General features: G+C 38.9%; 1 protein-coding gene across 1 annotated transcript; it reads right to left on the minus strand.

The window, feature by feature from the left end:
- Positions 1-876: 876 nt before the first annotated feature.
- On the minus strand, positions 877-11,038 carry LOC110005507 (immunoglobulin lambda-1 light chain). The gene is made up of 7 exons (XM_065953351.1): positions 11,025-11,038; positions 10,121-10,175; positions 8,185-8,281; positions 7,755-8,092; positions 5,814-5,928; positions 3,583-3,891; positions 877-2,355 (listed from the first exon to the last, which is right to left on the minus strand). Exons 1-7 carry the CDS (start codon positions 11,036-11,038, stop codon positions 2,222-2,224), a joined length of 1,062 nt encoding a protein of 353 aa, XP_065809423.1. The 3' UTR covers positions 877-2,221.
- Positions 11,039-18,724: the final 7,686 nt, after the last annotated feature.

An 18,724-nucleotide genomic window follows, 5' to 3' on the forward strand; every position in this document is an offset into this window, starting at 1 on the left:
TACAGTCATGTTCACTGTATGAGCTGATCATATAGGAAACATCATAATAGTTTATCATATCACGATCATATGTATGACTTGTGGTTTTGTCCTGAAAAAAGGTTTTTCATGACAGAACAAACGTGTGTAATGTTGCCAGTTTGTTAGTTTGATCAAACTTTGTTGATTTTGATCTTTTTTTTAACTTTTAACTAATGTAAAGTGTCTGTAAGTACTTGAAATATCTTTATAAATGAAATGTATTATCATTATTTCTTATTTAACAAGCCAAATAATTACTTAATGATCCAACAAACGAACTTATACATTTTAGCTGCCAACACATTATCACTCAGGTGCGTCTCCTTTACTGAATTAATATACACAAACTCTGAGAATGTTGCCTCAAGGTGGGTCGACACTGTTGGTCTTCGGTTCATGTGAAGGGAAGGTTTTTTATGTAACAATACAAAAGACAATAAAGTACAGAGTGTGAGAACAGTTCATCAGTGTGTGCAGCAGCAGATATGAATCTGTGGTTATTAGGGTTTAGAAAAAGAGTTTACAGCAAATCAACACTTCCTCCCCTGCAGCAGGCAGGCTGTGTGGGTTTCCTGCTCTGCTGCCTCTTCTCTGTTAGCTAAGGGTTTTCAGTTTAGTCACACAGCGACAGTTACGACCATCGACTCTGGTTAAAGCATCATTCCAGGAACTTCTCAATATCAGCTTTCTGTCTAACTCTGTTTTATTATTTAACCTGATTGCAGAGAAAAAATAAATAATATATACTTGTATGAAAAGTTAGACAAGGACAAGAAAACATGAAGCTATAATATACAAACTTATTTAAAGCTACTTATAACAAAGTCAAATTACTCATGACCAAAGACGCTGATCGTGTTTTTACATATTTATTGTGAAGCTAAATGAAATCCTTAAAAACACAGACTTTTATTTAAAAAGAAAAACAAAACACTTACAGCTCCTTTCGTACACCAAAGACACATCTTTTACTCTTTTATTTGATTTAGCTTTATATTTATGCTGGTATGTAACAGTAATTCTACACTTCTTGACAGTAGCAGTACTGCTGTTTATGTGAGTTTTATAAAAAATAATGCACCAATAACACCAAGACAAATTCCTTCTATATACGATACACTCTGATAGACGTTTGTGTTATATATGTAACATTAAGTGGGGTACACACAACAAGATAATCAAGCCGATTTCGGGCCCGATTCTCCCCTTCTGACCAAATTCAGCAAAAGCCTGATTATCTGACAGTTCCAAAGATTATCTCACCAGATGTTCCTGTAGTGTAAAGTGTGTGATTTTAAGCCCGCCACCCCAATTTTAAATTGTCAGACATCCTGTTGTGTTGGGAGAACACAGAGGACGGCCAAGCATGGACTCTGTGAATTTTCACTTTAAACAGAATAGCCAATCGGGAAGCAAGCTGACTGAAGCCAGAAGCAAAACAAACATAACCATGGCAACGACAGAAAACACAAAGCATAAAGTTAGATGAATTTTATAAATGGAGGAGCAACTTGTTGATTTGTTGTAACAACACGAGTGTTTACACAACGTGTCTGTAAAACAAAGCGCAATCCAACTGACAAGGACAGGAGTACCAGCTAACAGCTAGCCACATTTAGCTTGACCATCATTTTTATTTACTCTTAAATCGCGTTTGACCGCGGGAGATGTCGAGTTCTGAGAGTGGAGACTGTTGTTGAATGAATCTGTGAGTGTGTTAGCTGAGTCGGTCATCTCGTTGCTCTCCACACACACTATAAGAACTGAACTGGGAAATCTGTCATTACTTGTCGTCATGTGTGGGCTCTTACATTAGCCAGACCTTACTTGGTAATAAAAGTTATTCTGATTCAGTTGCTGATTGTGATTGCTGATTGATGCCCCCAAGCCCGGTGATGTACTTTTAAATAATCTGCTTGACTCATTTTCATTTTTGTTAAATGTCTGTGAACTACAGGAGTAAGAAGATAAACCATAAGATTGAGGTATTAGACTTCTTAGACAACATTTTGGACTGCTGATAAAAGCTGTAAATGGAATAAAATGATAAAGGTAGCCCACCCTGCAGTACGTTCATTTATGTACAAAAAACACAGTGTCATCAGCATAGAGCTTTACTTTTTCACAAACAAGCTTCTTTCATAAAAACTACAAAAACACTACGGCACATAACATCAGAAGACAATCAGTCAGCACATGTTCAGTGGATGGACGGTTTGTTGTTTCTGAAGATCCTCAGCAGAGAGAGTCCACAGCAGTACACCAGACTCTTCAGTATCAGCACCGTGTACAGCAGCGTCAGCAGCTTCACCTTGCACTGAGACTGAAAGGACACTGACAGACAAAAAGACATGGCTTAAGCTTTACAAATATAGAGAGTTTCATCATTTTATCCAGGGATAACTGACCCCATAAAAAATATATTCCTTCTGGCCCCATTACTTCAGTGTTATCTTATCTTTAAGATTTGTTTGGCACAAGGAAGGAGCAGAAAAACGTTTATTACAGATAGCTGCTAGAAGTTAAGCTGCTTTGATGAACTGTCGGCGTTAATAATACAGAAACATATGAAGAATACTAACGTTTTTGGAATTTAATTTCACATGGACTTTGCTCTCAGGTTAATTTCCAACACTCACAAACCTCAGAGTCTGATGTAATGACACATTGGTTAAATTGAATCAACTCTGTCTTTCCCTGACCTAAAAAGGATTATTCACGCCTTTGTCTTTTCACATTTGTACTATGGCAATGTTCTTTTAAAGCCTGGCTCACACTGTGAGATTTTCCCCCGATTGTATAAAAGTCAGGGTGGCATGTCAGCTCACACTGTACGACTGCTTCGTTTACACGCCCGACCAGACCTTGCGATTTACGTGCTCACACTGTACGACCTGATCGTCGGGCACGGCCAGAGAGCTCACACTGTACGAGTGAAATTGGGTCGGAGCGTTGACAGTTGTTAATAAGGTTTCATTTGAAAACTCCAACGGACGGCGGTCTGTGAAAGAGAAGGAAGTGGAAGTTGTTGTAGAATATAGGAAAGTAGACACAATCGTAGATATATGGATATAAGTTTCAGAAAAGTGCTGCACTGATGATCTGTACTGAAAACAAAAGAAGAAAAAAACGTTGGGTTGCCGCTGGTCGCCATAACTACAGTCCTCCCTTGTCTCTCGTGATTATATCGTAGTCAAGCACAACTTCTGCCGGACCCTTTCATGACGTAATCATCAAGATTTTAGATTCTAAACTCCCCTTGGAGGCATCTAAATACAAACTAAATCAGTCCTAATATGGAACCCTGTGGCACACCAGAGGTAATGTAAGTAGGGGGAGAAGAGTAATAATGTACATTGACTGAGTTGGTTTCTTCTTAAAGGTTAGTATAAACAGATTTTGATCTAACTGTCTGTCGGCTCTCTCTCTGGAGGACTGGAGGTCGTAGGAACTGGGACCTCTGTCAAACAGAAGGAGTTAAAAATAAACATCAGTCCTCTGCTCCATCGTCTCCACATGAAGCTGAATCACTGCTGAATGCAGACACCAACCCTTCATTACCTATTTCTGTTTGAGCAGTCACTGTGCCCCCCTCATGCTGCACTGAGCAGAGGTATTTATAAGGGTTGTACTTTCTCTGAGGGATCGTCAAGATGGAGGCGCTGCACCCCGACTCCCTCAGCTCCTGCTGCTTCACATCAGCAGGGTTCACATCCTCCAGAGGATCACTCCCTTTCTGTTTTTTCCAGGAGATCTGGACCAGAGGAGGAAACATGGCTGAGGCCACACACAGTAGAGAGCTCTTCTCCTCCAGCTGGGTTCTCGATGCTGCCGGGTACAAGCGCACAACGGGCTTCACCACCTGCTCATCTGAAGACACACACACACGCTGATCACTAAACTTGTTATCACACTTTTCAGTCAATCACAAAATGTTTTTTAGACTGAGTCTCTAAAACAGTTGAGGTACAAGGGTTTTAAGGTTTTGGCCCGTGATTTAATTTTCTATTTTTGAAACTCACATAAAATAGAAAATTTTAAAAAAGAACAATCCATAAGTTTTTTTCATCAGATAACCAAATGAATGAAAAAATAATGAATCATTTCTAATTTACCTATTTCCCATTCTAGTATATTAGTCAAAACCTCACTAACCGAGATGAAGACATACCCGAGACCAAGTAAAGACCAAGCCCATAAATATCTCTCAAAGTTCACCATCTTGGGGTGCTGGTTGCACAGTGGTTAGTGTGCGCATCCCATGTATGGAGCCTATAGTATTCCAATTGGGCGGCCCAGGTTTGAATCCCACCTGTGGCTCCTTTCCCGCATGTCATTCCTCACTCTCTCTCCCTGATTTCTGACTATATCCAATGTTCTATCTCTCAATTAAAGGTACAAAAAAAAGCCCAAAAATAAATATAAAAAAAAAAAAAAAAAAAAAAAAAAAAAAATCATCTTGTGTGTCTCTCGATTAGACCGTAACACCGGGAAGGTTGCGTCCGTAACCGGGGGATAAAAATCAAATACAAATTAATTAAAGTTGTTTGTTCTTTTAGAAAGAGGCGTTTCCTTCTAATCACAGTAATGAAGTGGAAAAATAGCCGATCAGTGGTGGTCTTGATTTAAAATCCAGAGTCTACCCAGACTGAGATCGAGACAAGACCGACTAAAAATGCTTTTAACCCAGAGACCTTAAAAAAGTGGTCTAAAAACCAAGATGGATATTGAGTACTACAACAATGATACACAGATTAACAGTAATTTCTAATCACTCTTTTAAATATAAATGAAACATATTGGAATATTTTATTCAGTATCTTCTTTTGTTAGAGTTTTATTTTACATCGTCCTGGAAGTGTCAAATTAACCATCATGAATAATGCTATTCTTATTTTTTTACCATTTACAGATTATTAATTACGTAGCCCAAATGTTCAAAACGGTCAGATTAGATAGAATCCAAAGAACGTGTCGATCAAAAGAACAAAACAATGAAAGAAAATCAGATAAATTCAGGTGGTCATGTTTAGATTTAATCTGCATTAATCCTCCAGTTTGTGACTTTGAATGAGGATTGAGATGACTTTGATTAAAATAATGAGGATTATTCTGCAGCAGACGACGGATTACAGGAACTCAATTTGAGAAAACTTTTAAATAGAAGGAGAAAAACTATCTTTTAAATAATTTTGGTTCCAGTTCTGACTCTTTCTTTTGTTTATATATTTTGCTTGTTAATTCTCTGCAGTGACAGGAGACGAAGACGACATTATGGATGAGACAAAAACGACTGTCATGCAACTACACTTTGATTCACCTCTTTGTCAGTGATGAGTTGTTTCTGGATGTTTTTTCTTGAGATAACGAGTTAAATTCTTCACTAATTTCTTGAGAAAAAAGACGGAATATCAACTTGTCATCACAGGAAATTAACTGCCATTCTCTCAAGATAAATAAGTGATAAGATAAATAAACAGAATGCCGTGTGTCCACCTAGTGCTGTCTGTTTGCTAGGGAGTGTTTGTATGAAGCGATGTGCTGCTGAGTAACTGAGAGAATCAAAATCTGTAGATCTGTAAAATGCACGATGATGCATATGCAGCGTGATTAAACCTTTTGAAGTAATTATGGATATTTTTAATGTAACAAGAGTTGCATAGCAGCAAGAACTGTTGACTGAAAATGAGAAATATACAGCATATATAAATACATATTTATATAAATATATATAAACTCTGAAGCTGCAGACATTAATGTAAAGAACTGAAGAAATTAATGTTTATTCTTACCTGTGACAAACAGTTTAGTCCCAGAGCCGAAGATGCGTACTCCCACAGTGAAACAGACTGATACAAAAACCTGTCTGCTGCTGAAGGACTCCAGATTATGAACCAGGATCATATTTCAGCCACATGATGAGTTTCTCTGAAGTCCACATCAACATGACTTTCTCTGATGTCTTTAGACACACTAGCAGAGTTTCTCTGTGGACATCAATGTCTGTCAGTCCAATCGTTTTGTCCACTTGGGTTTGAATGTTGCACAGACATTTTTGGTACTCAGAGGATTCACCTCGTTTATTCAGATCACTGCAAAGGTGTTTCACTGTAAATGACCCAATAACAGAGAGAACAGGTAATTATAACATGTTTAACTTTCATTATTAATGTTCAAAATCAAAAGTTTACCTTTTGTTGAAACAATTTAATTGTTTTTGCATTGCATTGTTTTCTTTCTCTCCTTTAAAGGTCACATATCCTCCTCCTCTTCAACCAGTTTAAATAAGTCTCAGAGCTCCTCAAAACATGTGTGAGAAGTTTGAGCACACATTTTCTGAAAATCGGAGCAGACAAAAGTTGAGTATTTCTTTTAGTCATAAAAAATAAACACATTTTTAGTAACACCAATGTGTCTCCCTTTTTTCCTCAGTGCAGGCAAAAATATACTCATAGCAAAAACTAAAAGTAATTAACAACAAAAAGACCAAATAAAGAATTATCTTAAGGCAAATTGTTGCCCACAAAGGAAGTATTTTGTACAGGAGATAAAGAAAGTGTTTCCATGGCTTTGTTCAATCTCAGCGTTTAGCTATGCTGTGAGATCATTAAAGATCGTCTTTTAAACTTGGTTCAGGAACAAAGACCACGCCTCAAACACAACCCATTTCCATTTCATAAATATTAAGGCCTTCATCACTCCTATTCCTCTGACGCTGGTTTCACATCCCGCCCCAGGAACCACGAGGGTCCATACAGAGAGCAACAAAGAGACGACCCCCGACCCAGAGTCTCGACCCCTCTGGTCTCATCACATCGTTTCTACATCGGCTGACACCAGTCCATCGTCCTTCTTTCATTCACCTCCCGACCCTTACCCCCCTTCCACCCTCAAGGCCCTGACACACCAAAGAGATCGTCGTCCGTCTCTCTAGTTTTTTGTGCAGTGTGGCTCCATCGCTACATGTCGGCCCCCACCTGCCTTTTTTCAGACGATTCCACATGTTGAATCGGCGGTCGGTGAGAGGAAGCTCTCTGATTGGCTGTTGGGAGGTTTCATTTCTCTCCAGCTCTCCTCTTAGGTTCAGGAAAGCCCCTTGAGCATGCCGCTGTAGTATCCATGCTTTCACCCATTAGTGAGGTTTCTCCTGATCTGTCTCCTCCGCCTCTTCTTTTCTTTTTCCACTGAAAGACCAAGAACTGACAACGCCAGCGCCATTTTCATCTTTTAAGGTGACGTGAGACGACGCCACAGGCGACCTTCGTCCTCACTAGTTCTTGGCCGTCTGCTTGGTGTGTCAGGGTCTTTACCTTCATCCATTCATCTATCCAACCCTTCATGCATAATACAACAAACTATTCTAAATCAGTAACTTTCTTGGTGTGGTCTTTGTTCGTAAAGTGTGCATAAGTATAGAGACCAGCTGCACATCTATTTAACCTTTCTGATCTAGATTATGTTTTTAGATGGTTCTGATCTTAATGATTTTTCTCTGCATCTCATCTCATGTTCTTTCGTTTCTATTTTCCTCCGCCTTTCTAACAATAACGATGTTATTCTAAAATGAAGGCGTCCCGTCAGCAGTGATAGAATAAATCCCTCAGTGTTTGTGACTCTGGCTGAGATGGAGGTGAAACATGTGAACCTGGGCTGTGGTTCACTGCTCTCTTCCTGTAACTAACTCTGAGTGACATCTGTTCATGTGTTGGTTTTTGTTCAGGCAGCTCGCTTCATTTCTCACTGTGGAGACCATTAACCCAAACCCCACAGGAGCAGTAATATGTGGCTGAATGAGAGTCTTTAACTCTCTTGATCTGCAGCTCCCAGCCTTTCTTTTTCACAGCTGAGAAATCATCTTGCTGTGGATGATTGTAGCGTTTATCTAAAGCTCCATTACTCTTGTCAGTACGAAGAATCAATCTGAATGTTTCAGTGTTTTTCTTGTGGTACCAGTATACGTAGTTACTGGAACACTGATGAGTGCCTCCACAGCTGAAGGAGACTTCTTCACCGACTCTCCTGGTCAATGATAAATCATCCTGAATCAGCTCGGCTGCCATGGAAACCAGAGCTGCAGAGAGAGGGTCAGACAGGTGAATGTTAGTGTGACGGTGTTTGGTAAAGGTAGAGTTTGTTGGCTCCTGATTGGCCGGAAACACTCACCTGAACACAGGCAGCACAGGGCGGCGGCTGGGAGGAGAAGCATTTTGGAGCTGCGATGTTTCCTCTGGTGAACCCGAGGAGAAGTGACGCTGTGACGCTGCAGAGGACAAACAAGGACGAGCTGAGAGATCAGACGAGGAACACGTGGTTTCTATCAGAGGCCTCAGATCTCCCATCAGCCCCTGATTCTATTCAAAGTTCTGAAAGTCTGCAGGAAGTTAAGAATCTGAATATTTATATAACTTTTTTTATTGCATAATTTGAAACTCTTTTATTTACCTCTGCAGGTGTTTTTTGTAACTTAATTATATATAGATGTTTAATGTCTGTTCTTATTTCTGCTGCTGATGTAAAAGAAGGAGACAAACAGCATGTCTTTGCTCATTTCATGAATTCAGAAAATGTATTTTCAAACTTCTTCAAAAGGAATAACTCTGTTTGCACTGATGAAGTCTGTTTTCATACCTTCAACATTTCTTTAAGAGGTCTTTTTCTTCACACTTTGATGTTTCTTATGATGAAAACTTTAAAATATTAACAACAAAAGACACATCTGATATAACATGAGTCTTTAAAGTGTTACCTCAGTGTCACATCTTTAAATAAACTCCTCCTTCATGACTGTTTGTTGGATTTCAAACACGTTTTTTCAGAAGGTGGATCTCTGTCTGTCTGTGTCTAACTTAAAGGAGAAAGAGCACCACCTTATGGTCAGTTTGGGGAACTGCAAAGGTACCTTGATGATGCTGGTAGTGGTATTCAGGACAAGGGGAAACCTCTGGTGCTGAAAAATAAAGCAATCCTGCAGTTCCTCGAGGGTCTGCTTGAGGCTGGAAGTCACATACACACCCATTCAAAAGTCTGTTTTTACAGCAGAGATTAACATGTTTACAGTCTGGTTCATGTCTCTATCAGCTGTTACTGGACGGGGGAATTTTATTTATGTTTAGACATATATTAGTGCTGTCAGCATTAACTACTTCATTGTGAGTAATCTCATGTTATCTTGTCCCTTCAGGCTCTCCGTAGATAGTGGTCCTCAGTGTCTCCCTGTAGTCTCAGTGATGTAAAAGAAGGACACTGCTGCATCTTTGAATGTCTCATTTCACTTTAACAAACTCTCAGACAGCTCAGCTGATGAGTCCAAATTCACTCAAACAAAATAATTTGTTGGCTGAACGTAATAAAAGTATGGAAACCATTTCCATCAAATTAAAATGTGTTCTTTTAGCATCAAGGAATTTTGTTAAGTCAACATAAAATAATTAGGATGGGTCAGCTGAATGTGTTTGTGTTATTGTTTTTCATTCATGATGGTTCAGGCCTATCTTATTTTAAAATGTTAATTAATGTATTCTACTAGGTGTGGACTAACGTGACTTACTTATGTTGTTTTAACTTCTTTACTCTGGTTGCGTCCGACTCCTTTTAGTCGTGTTGGTCCAACTTATTTTAACGTGGTAAAAAATGCATGCCAACAAAAGCCATCATTTAAAGCTAAACTCAAATAACCTTTTCTTTAAACCTTTCAAACAATGTATACTTTGAAAGAAATAACTTAAACAGAAGTTTATTAAAATGTTTACAGTCTGGTTGGAGTCAAAGATAAAATATCACAGACCCAACGTGATCATGTTGCAACAGATCTGTATTTGCCAAGTTATAAACAAAGAAGCTTAACAGGAAAATACAACACAGAGTTTCCTCCTTTTAAGTGACAGCAGATTGGACATTTGTGCTATATATAAAATAAAACCAAGACAATTTGAAGATTCAGTAGATCACAGAGTACTCCATAAAAAAGAAAGATGTTTTTTGTAATTGGTCCAGATAATTTTACAGACAACGCTTGAACATATCACACTAGTGGGAACAAAGGGGAGACCTCATCTAGTCCATCTGATCAAGCCTGATGTGATGAGGATAAAGATCATACCTTGTATTGCATCATCAGTTTTTCTGGTTCTTTGTTCACGTAGACAGAAAAACCTCTAAGGATGTAAATAAGGAAGAACAGAAACAGCATTAGGAGCATTATCTTAACCAGCCATCACAGTGAGTGTCACACATCTGATACATCTTCTAACTAGCTTCACAATGAGTGATCATTAAAGCCCTCTCTCATACACACTTACACAATAAAAGGCGATAAAAAAAAAATATTAAAAGGAAGAGAGAAATCTTTCCATCAGATGGAGTTCACTGAAAGAAGGATGGATGTTCAGGTTTTGCTGAGTTCCTCAAAGTGCAGGTTTTTTAACAAGAGACCGGGTGTGTCTCAAACAATGAAAATTAATAATAGTTGAACTTGAGCCTTCTCTTGGTGGTTAATATATTTACTTTGACCGGTACCTCAAACAAAACCACAAAAATGATGCCTTAACTATCCCTTAAATCTAAGAGAAGGCTCTCTCCATCAGGTAAAAATCTCTTCTTTGCCCCTCCCCCCGTCATGAGCCTTTCCCCCCCTGATTCTCTGTAAGTACGGATGAAGGTCGTTTATAAGGACAGGATTTATCAAACAGGGTTTATCCAAAGAGATACCTTTCATCAGAGTTCATGTTCATCTACCTTACAGGGACCATGTTCATGTTTACTAACCTTACAGGGACCATGTTCTTGTTTATCTACCTTACAGGGACCATGTTCATGTTCATCTACCTTACAGGGACCATGTTCATGTTCATCTACCTTACAGGGACCATGTTCCTGTTTACCTACCTTACAGGGACCATGTTCCTGTTTATCTACCTTACAGGGCCCATGTTCATGTTCATCTACCTTCAGGGACCATGTTCATGTTCATCTACCTTACAGGGAACATGTTCCTGTTTACCTACCTTACAGGGACCATGTTCCTTTTTACTAACCTTACAGGGACCATGTTCCTGTTTACCTACCTTACAGAGACCATGTTCCTGTTTACCTACCTTACAGGGACCATGTTCTTATTTACTGCTCGAGAATAATGGGACAGGTAAACAACATAATTCCATTCAGATTTTATTTTTAAAGTGTTTATCCCAAGAAAAGGATGTCTCCCTCTGCTTTTCCTCTACTCCCATTATGAGCCTGGTTTTCCATGTTTTTCTAGTTCCTTTCTCCATCAAGGATCTTCTCAGACAGGGTTTATGTAAGTTTATGTCCCCAAAAATCGTCTATACCTCTTGGGGGACTCTCCACTTGTCCCTATCTCCTTTCATTGGGATTCTCATTTAGGCCAGTATGACCCCAAAATGCACCAACCATTTCCTAACATTATGTGGACCATGGCTCACTACTCCCATTATCCTTTCTTGGGTCTTCTCAGTAGAAGTTTATTTCCCCAGAGAAAGCGCTCTCCCTTGTGGGCAGACTATCTGCACATCCCCATCTACCTGTCATTTACCCTTTTTAAATATTGTTTTTGTTTATCAAGCATCTCATGTTGACCTTTGTTTGCATACCAACCTAACTTGGAGAGTTTATCTAGATTTGTTTCCCAGGGATCTTTCCCTTGGGGATGGCCCTCATCTTGCCTTACCTCTTTCATTCCATACATGTTTTCTCTGTGCTTTTACACCACAGGTCACACCTACACATTCAAACACTGATGGTAGAGGCTGCTGTGTAAAGAGTCCATCAGAATTAACCACTCCATTCATACACATGCATACACTGTTGACTGTTCACTGTCTGAGCTGATAATATAGGAAACATCATAATAGTTTATCATATCACGATCATATGTATGACTTGTGGTTGTGTCCTGAAAAAAGTTTTTTCATGACAGAACAAACGTGTGTAATGTTGCCAGTTTGTTAGTTTGATCAAACTTTGTTGATTTTAATCTTTCTTCTTTAACTTTTAACTAATGTAAAGTCTCTGTAAGTACTTGAAAGCTCTTTATAAATGAAAAGAATTATCATTATTTGTTATTTAACAAGCCAATGAATTACTTAATGACCCAACAAATGAATATATACATTTTAGCTGTCGACACATTATCACTCAGGTGCGTCTCCTTTACTGAATAAATATACACAAACTGTGAGAACGTTGCCTCAAGGTGGGTCGACACTGTTGGTCTTCAGTTCATGTGAAGGGAAGGCTTTTTATGTAACAATATAAAAGACAATAAAGTACAGAGTGTGAGAACAGTTCATCATTGTGTGCAGCAGCAAATATGAATCTGTGGTTATTAGGGTTTAGAAAAACAGTTTACAGCAAATCAACACTTCCTCCCCTGCAGCAGGCAGGCTGTGTGGGTTTCCTGCTCTGCTGCCTCTTCTCTGTTAGCAAAAGGTTTTCAGTTTAATCACACAGCGACAGTTACGACCATCAACTCTGGTTAAAGCATCATTCCAGGAACGTCAGTTTGATTTTAATGCTCAGAACTCTCAATATCAGCTTCTGCCTAACTCTGTTTTACTATTTAACCTCAATGCAGGGAAAAAAAGTAATAATATATACTTGCATAAAAAGTTAGACAAGAACAAGAAAACATGAAGCTATAATATATATGTTTATTTAAAGCTACTTATAACAAAGTCAATTTACTCATGACCAAAGACGTTGATTGTGTTTTTACATATTTATTGTGAAGCGAAATGAAATCCTTAAAAACACAGACTTTTATTTAAAAAGAAAAAGAAACACTTACAGCTCCTTTCATACACCAAAGACACATCTTTTACTCTTTTATTTGATTTAGTTTTATATTTATGCTGGTATGTAACAGTATTTCTACACTTCTTGACAGTAGCAGTACTGCTGTTTATGTGGGTTTTATAAACAATAATGCACCAATAACACCAAGACAAATTCCTTCTGTATTTGATACAATCTGATAGACGTTTGTGTTATATATGTAACATTAAGTGGGGTACACACAACAAGATAATCGGGCCGATTTCAGGGCCGATTCCCCCCTTCTGACTAAATTCAGCAAAAGCCTGATTATCTGACAGTTCCAAAGATTATCTCACCAGATGTTCCTGTGGTGTAAAGTGTGTGATTTTAACCTCGGCGACCCGATTTTAAATTGTCAGACATCCTGTTGTGTTGGGAGAACACTGAGGACGGCCGATCATGGACTCTGTGAATTGTCACTTTAAACAGAATAGCCAATCGGGAAGCAAGCTGACTGAAGCCAGAAGCAAAACAAACATAACCATGGCGACGACAGCAAACACAAAGCATAAAGTTAGATGGATGTCATAAATGGAGGAGCAACTTGTTGATTTGTTGCAACAACACGAGTGTTTACACAACGTGTCTGTAAAACAAAGCACAATCCAACTGACAAGGACAGGAGTACCAGCTAACAGCTAGCCACATTTAGCTTGAGCATCATGTTTGTTTTCTCTTAAATCGCGTTCGACCGTGGGGGATGACGAGTTCTGAGAGTGGAGACTGTTGTTGAATGAATCTGTGAGTGTGTGGTGGAACTGAGTCGGTCATCTTGTTGCTCTCCACACACACTATAAGAACTGAACTGATAAATCTGTCATTACTTGTCGTCATGTTTGGCCTCTCACATTAGCCAGGCCTTACTTGGCAATAAAAGTTATTCTGATTCAGTTGCTGATAAAAGCTGGAAATGGAATAAATTGATAAAGGTAGCCCACCCTGCAGTACGTTCATTTATGTACAAAAAACACAGTGTCATCAGCATAGAGCTTTACTTTTTCACAAACAAGCTTCTTTCATAAAAACTACAAAAACACTACGGCACATAACATCAGAAGTCAATCAGTCAGCACATGTTCAGTGGATGGACGGTTTGTTGTTTCTGAAGATCCTCAGCAGAGAGAGTCCACAGCAGTACACCAGACTCTTCAGTATCAGCACCGTGTACAGCAGCGTCAGCAGCTTCACCTTGCACTGAGACTGAAAGGACACTGACCACATGAAAAAATATTCCATCAGGCCCCACTACTTCAGTGTTTGAAATCTTATCTTTAAAAATAACAGAATCAATTTCTTATTTCCCAGCAGTTGAACATGTCATTAAATGCAACGTAGCTCACCTCCTTTTCCCGCGTCCTTTGAGGCTGGTCTGTCTGTAGGTGGCTGGGCTGCTGAGCTTGAAGCTGGATCTGTTTGGCACAAGGCAGGAGCAGGAAAAAAGACTGAGAACAGATAGCTGCTAAAATGTTTAGCTTTGATAAACGGTCGGCGTAAATAACAGAAAAACACAGAAGAATAAACTAAGTAACAAATGTTTGGTTTATTAAATTTGTCTTTGCTTTCAGGTTAATTTCCAACACCAAACCACACCGAGCTTTCTTTAGCCTTTTCCACACACACTCCAGAAAATGTCTAGAACATTTCAGGACAGTCTGCCCCTGAGTTGTTTCTTCAAACATGCACCTCACAGTGGGAGACTATCCCTGTTGGACCAGAGGGAGGATGTCAGAGGCAGGACGTGTCGTAAAATGGCAGACAGAGCAACAGAGTCCGATGTAATGACACATTGGTTAAATTGAATCAACTCTGTCTTTCCCTTTCCTAGAAAAGCTTATTTATGCCTTTGTCTTTATACGTTTGGACTACTGCAACGCTCTTTTCACTTCACGCCTCAGTCAGTCCTCGATGGCTAGACTCCAGCATGTGCAAAATGCTGCTGCCCGAATTTAAACCAATACAAAATCGCAGGTTCCACATTACCCGGATCCTTTCCCCCCTCCATTGGCTGCCCGTTACATACAGGATTGATTCTAAGATTCTTTTAATAACTTTTAAAACAGAACAGGGTCTGCCCACCACTTTACAGAACTTTTGACTCCTTATGCTTCAAACCGAGATCTCAGATCATCAAGAGCACCTTTATTCATCGTTCCTAGGTCAAGTCTGGTAACAAAGGGCGACCAGGCATTTGCCATCAGAGCCCCGAAGCTCTGGACATATCTACCTGAAGACATTAGGCTGGCAAACTCCTGTAACTGTTTTTAAATGTTTGCTTTAAAAAAATGTTTGTACGAAGGCCTTTTTTTAAGGATTGAGTAGAAACTAATGTCCTGCTTTAATTGATTTAATAAAGTCTTATTCATAATTTATTTTCTCACCAATGTTTAATCCTGTGTATTTTGTGAAGCACTTAAATATAAAAATATAAAAATTAAAAACATTACATATATATATAATATATATAAAATTCAATGTTTTATTTTTCATTGTCTTCATTCTGTAAAGCACTTTGTAACCTTGTTTAGATACGTGTGATATAAATAAAGTTATTGTTATGATGACAGTGGTTGATTTTATCAACACTACATGTGGTTCAACATGTCCATCGTATCCTCCTGCTCAATTGTAATGCATTGTCCTGAATATTTCTTGCTGTATTTACACGTTGTCTCACCTGACTTCTTCAGAAAACTCTATCGGAGGCTAGCAGGAGATAATCTGTGTTTGTGAAAAAAACCCTAGCCGTGTGCGCTCACCAAAGCAGCTCAACCCAAAAATTTCAGCCTGCACCTAAGACAGATTGGTCCTCACTTTTCTCTTCCAAACAGCTCCCCTTGGAGGCATCGAAATACAAACAAAATCGGCCCTAAAACTGAACCCTGTGGTACACCAGAGGTAATGTAAGTAGAGGGAAAAGAGTAATAATGTATGTTGACTTAGTTGGTTTGTTCTTAAAGGTAAGAGTAAACAGATTTTGATCTTACTGTCAGTCGGCTGCAGAGTTGGCAGGTCTGTCGGCTCTCTCTCTGGAGGACTGGAGGTCGTAGGAACTGGGACATCTGTAAAACAGAAGGAGTTAAAAATAAACATCAGTCCTCTGCTCCATCATCTCCACATGAAGCTGAATCACTGCTGAATGCAGACACCAACCCTTTATTACCTGTTCCTGTTTGAGCATTCACTGTGCCCCCCTCATGCTGCACTGAGCAGAGGTATTTATAGGTGCTGTAATCTCTCTGAGGGATCGTCAAGATGGAGGCGCTGCACCCCGACTCCCTCAGCTCCTGCCGCTTCGCCTTAGCAGGGTGCGCATTCTGCAGAGGACCGCTCCCTTTCTGTTTTTTCCACGAGATCTGGACCAGAGGAGGAAACATGGCTGAGGCCACACACAGTAGAGAGCTCTTCTCCTCCAGCTGGGCTCTCGATGCTGCCGGGTACACGCTCACCACGGGCTGCACCACCTGCTTATCTTTGAAAGAGCAACAACACACACACAATTATTCTAAAATTCTATAACTTTCACTTTTAACTTCCAACCCTATTTCATAAAAAATTGGGACCTAGTGTAAAATGTAAATTAAAAAAGAATGTGATGATTTTCAAAACACTAAAACCCCTGGTTCAATAGAAAATACCACAAAGATAACTGATACATTTTATTGTTTTTGGAAAATGGATACACCCATTTTTATCTTGATGCCAAAGTAACATGTTTTAAAATAGCGGTCAAAAGAACATCCCAGAGGATCAAGAACCTGTTCATAAACAGGTCGGATATGTTGAGACAGTGTTATCATCTGAGATAAAAATGTATTCTGTAGAACAAAGTTGGTTGGTCTTCTCTGGCACAGAGACGTGATAAACACATGTATGTCTTTAAATCACTTATTGGACGTACACCATCTTATATAACATCTCTGCTGAAGTGGACCAAACTCACTCTACTAATCGTCTTTTGCTTCATGTCCCGCGGGTCTTTTCTTAACTTGGAAAAATCTGCGTTTAGCTTTTCTGCTCCAAAAATGTGGAAAAATACACAACACACTCTAAAGATGGAAACTCGTGTTTCTCTTGGACAAATAAAGACAATGATCTCAAACCACTTTACCACACTGCGATTGTTTCTGCGAGAATCATTCCGACCCGTCTTTGTTGTTTTATTTGTGCTCTTTTTTTGTATCACTACATCATTATACTTGAGGGAAACCTCAATGATCTGATGATGAAATTATATTTTCCCAATCACGCAAACCAAATAATTAAATTAAATTAAATGTCTCTTTCTAGAAAATAAATTGTGCATAACAGCAAATATAAAATTGTCATCACCGTTGTGTTTACCACCCGGCATCTATTACTTAACACACTGTTTAGAATCTGTAGATATATGTGTGGGTAAAGATAGAAACATGTGTGTCTATTAAACATAATGTTACATGCCGTGCTGTAATATTACATGTGATATATTTAAGGGTCTTATTTCGAAACCAGGTTCATTATTTAATCACATAAAAAGCATATAATCCATTAAATAAAAAGCTATTTTAACAAGATACATTTTTGTACTTCTTCATTATTGAATTCGTATTTCATGTTTGTTTGTGTTTTTGTCAAAAGCTGCTGCTGACAGAGAGAATCCAAAGCATATTTGTAATAATACAGTTACAGACCTTTCTTTAGAAACTCCTTTATCACATAAAGAAAGAAATAATGACTTCAGATGTGACATTTAAACTTCTTTCAGGTACTATGAGTTCTCTATAAAACACGACATATAAGCCCTAAAGCAGCAGACTTTAATTTAAAAACAATGTATTGATAGATGTTTTCTTCTTACCTGTTACAAACAGTTTAGTTCCAGAGCCAAAGATGAACACCCCACACAGTGAAACAGACTGATACAAAAACCCCGTCTCCTGCTGAATACAAGTTCCTGTATCAAGTTATGAGCCAGGATCATATTTCAGCTCCCTCGTGTGTTTCACATCAACATGTTTTTTTTTAATACTCCAGCAGTAATGTCTGTCATTCTACTACTTTAGTCCACATGAACTAATGGTGCATTCATATGGTGTCGGACACGTCGGGAAAACAAGTTTCTGAGTTGGAAAAGGAAAATGAACGCTTGCTCAAGTCGGAGCAACAACTCGGAAACTCGGGAAAGAATTAAGAGCCCGACATGACGTCAGAATCGTCATCACATGGGGGGCAAAAGATGTTTAGTTAATGTTAAGATACTTTCTATTAATTCACTTATTGTTCATCAATGTTGTAATCGTATATAACTAGTAATGGAGACATTCCTCACATCGTCTCCGTAGCATCCACAAAGTTTGTTGTTGTTACAAAATTCAAATCTGAAAGCACGTTAACACACTGAAGTCAGGTATAAGCTAACAAAACAAAGGAACCCCTGGAGGCGACCATGTTGCTCGTTCAACTTGCTGCCAACTCGCAACTGAAATGTTGTTTACGTTGTTGTTACGTCATTCCCAGTTTCAAGATCTGAGTTCAGAAACCTCCAGTGTTGAAAGATGAAACCAATGTGGAAGTGCTAAATCCTGCAGTTTGTCCATTGTCCACTAGAGGCTGGCTCCAGGAACACTGGAAGTCACATACAGACCACAGCCAAAAATAAGTTTTTACAGCAAAAACAAACACGTTTACAGCCTGGTACAAAAACCAAATATGTCTGATTAGTTATTATCATCACATTCACTGTACTTGAATTCTTATTGTAAAGGCTCAGTTTTGATTTTATGAACGATACGTGTTATCCATATTTAAGTGCGTAGCTGACCTGATCGACAGGCGGGCACGATGTAACGGTTTGTCAAGAGTCTCAAAACCCGTCTCAGCTCTCAGCCTG

This window comes from Labrus bergylta, chromosome 4, assembly GCF_963930695.1.
Source record: "Labrus bergylta chromosome 4, fLabBer1.1, whole genome shotgun sequence".
NCBI classification, from domain to species: domain Eukaryota; kingdom Metazoa; phylum Chordata; class Actinopteri; order Labriformes; family Labridae; genus Labrus; species Labrus bergylta.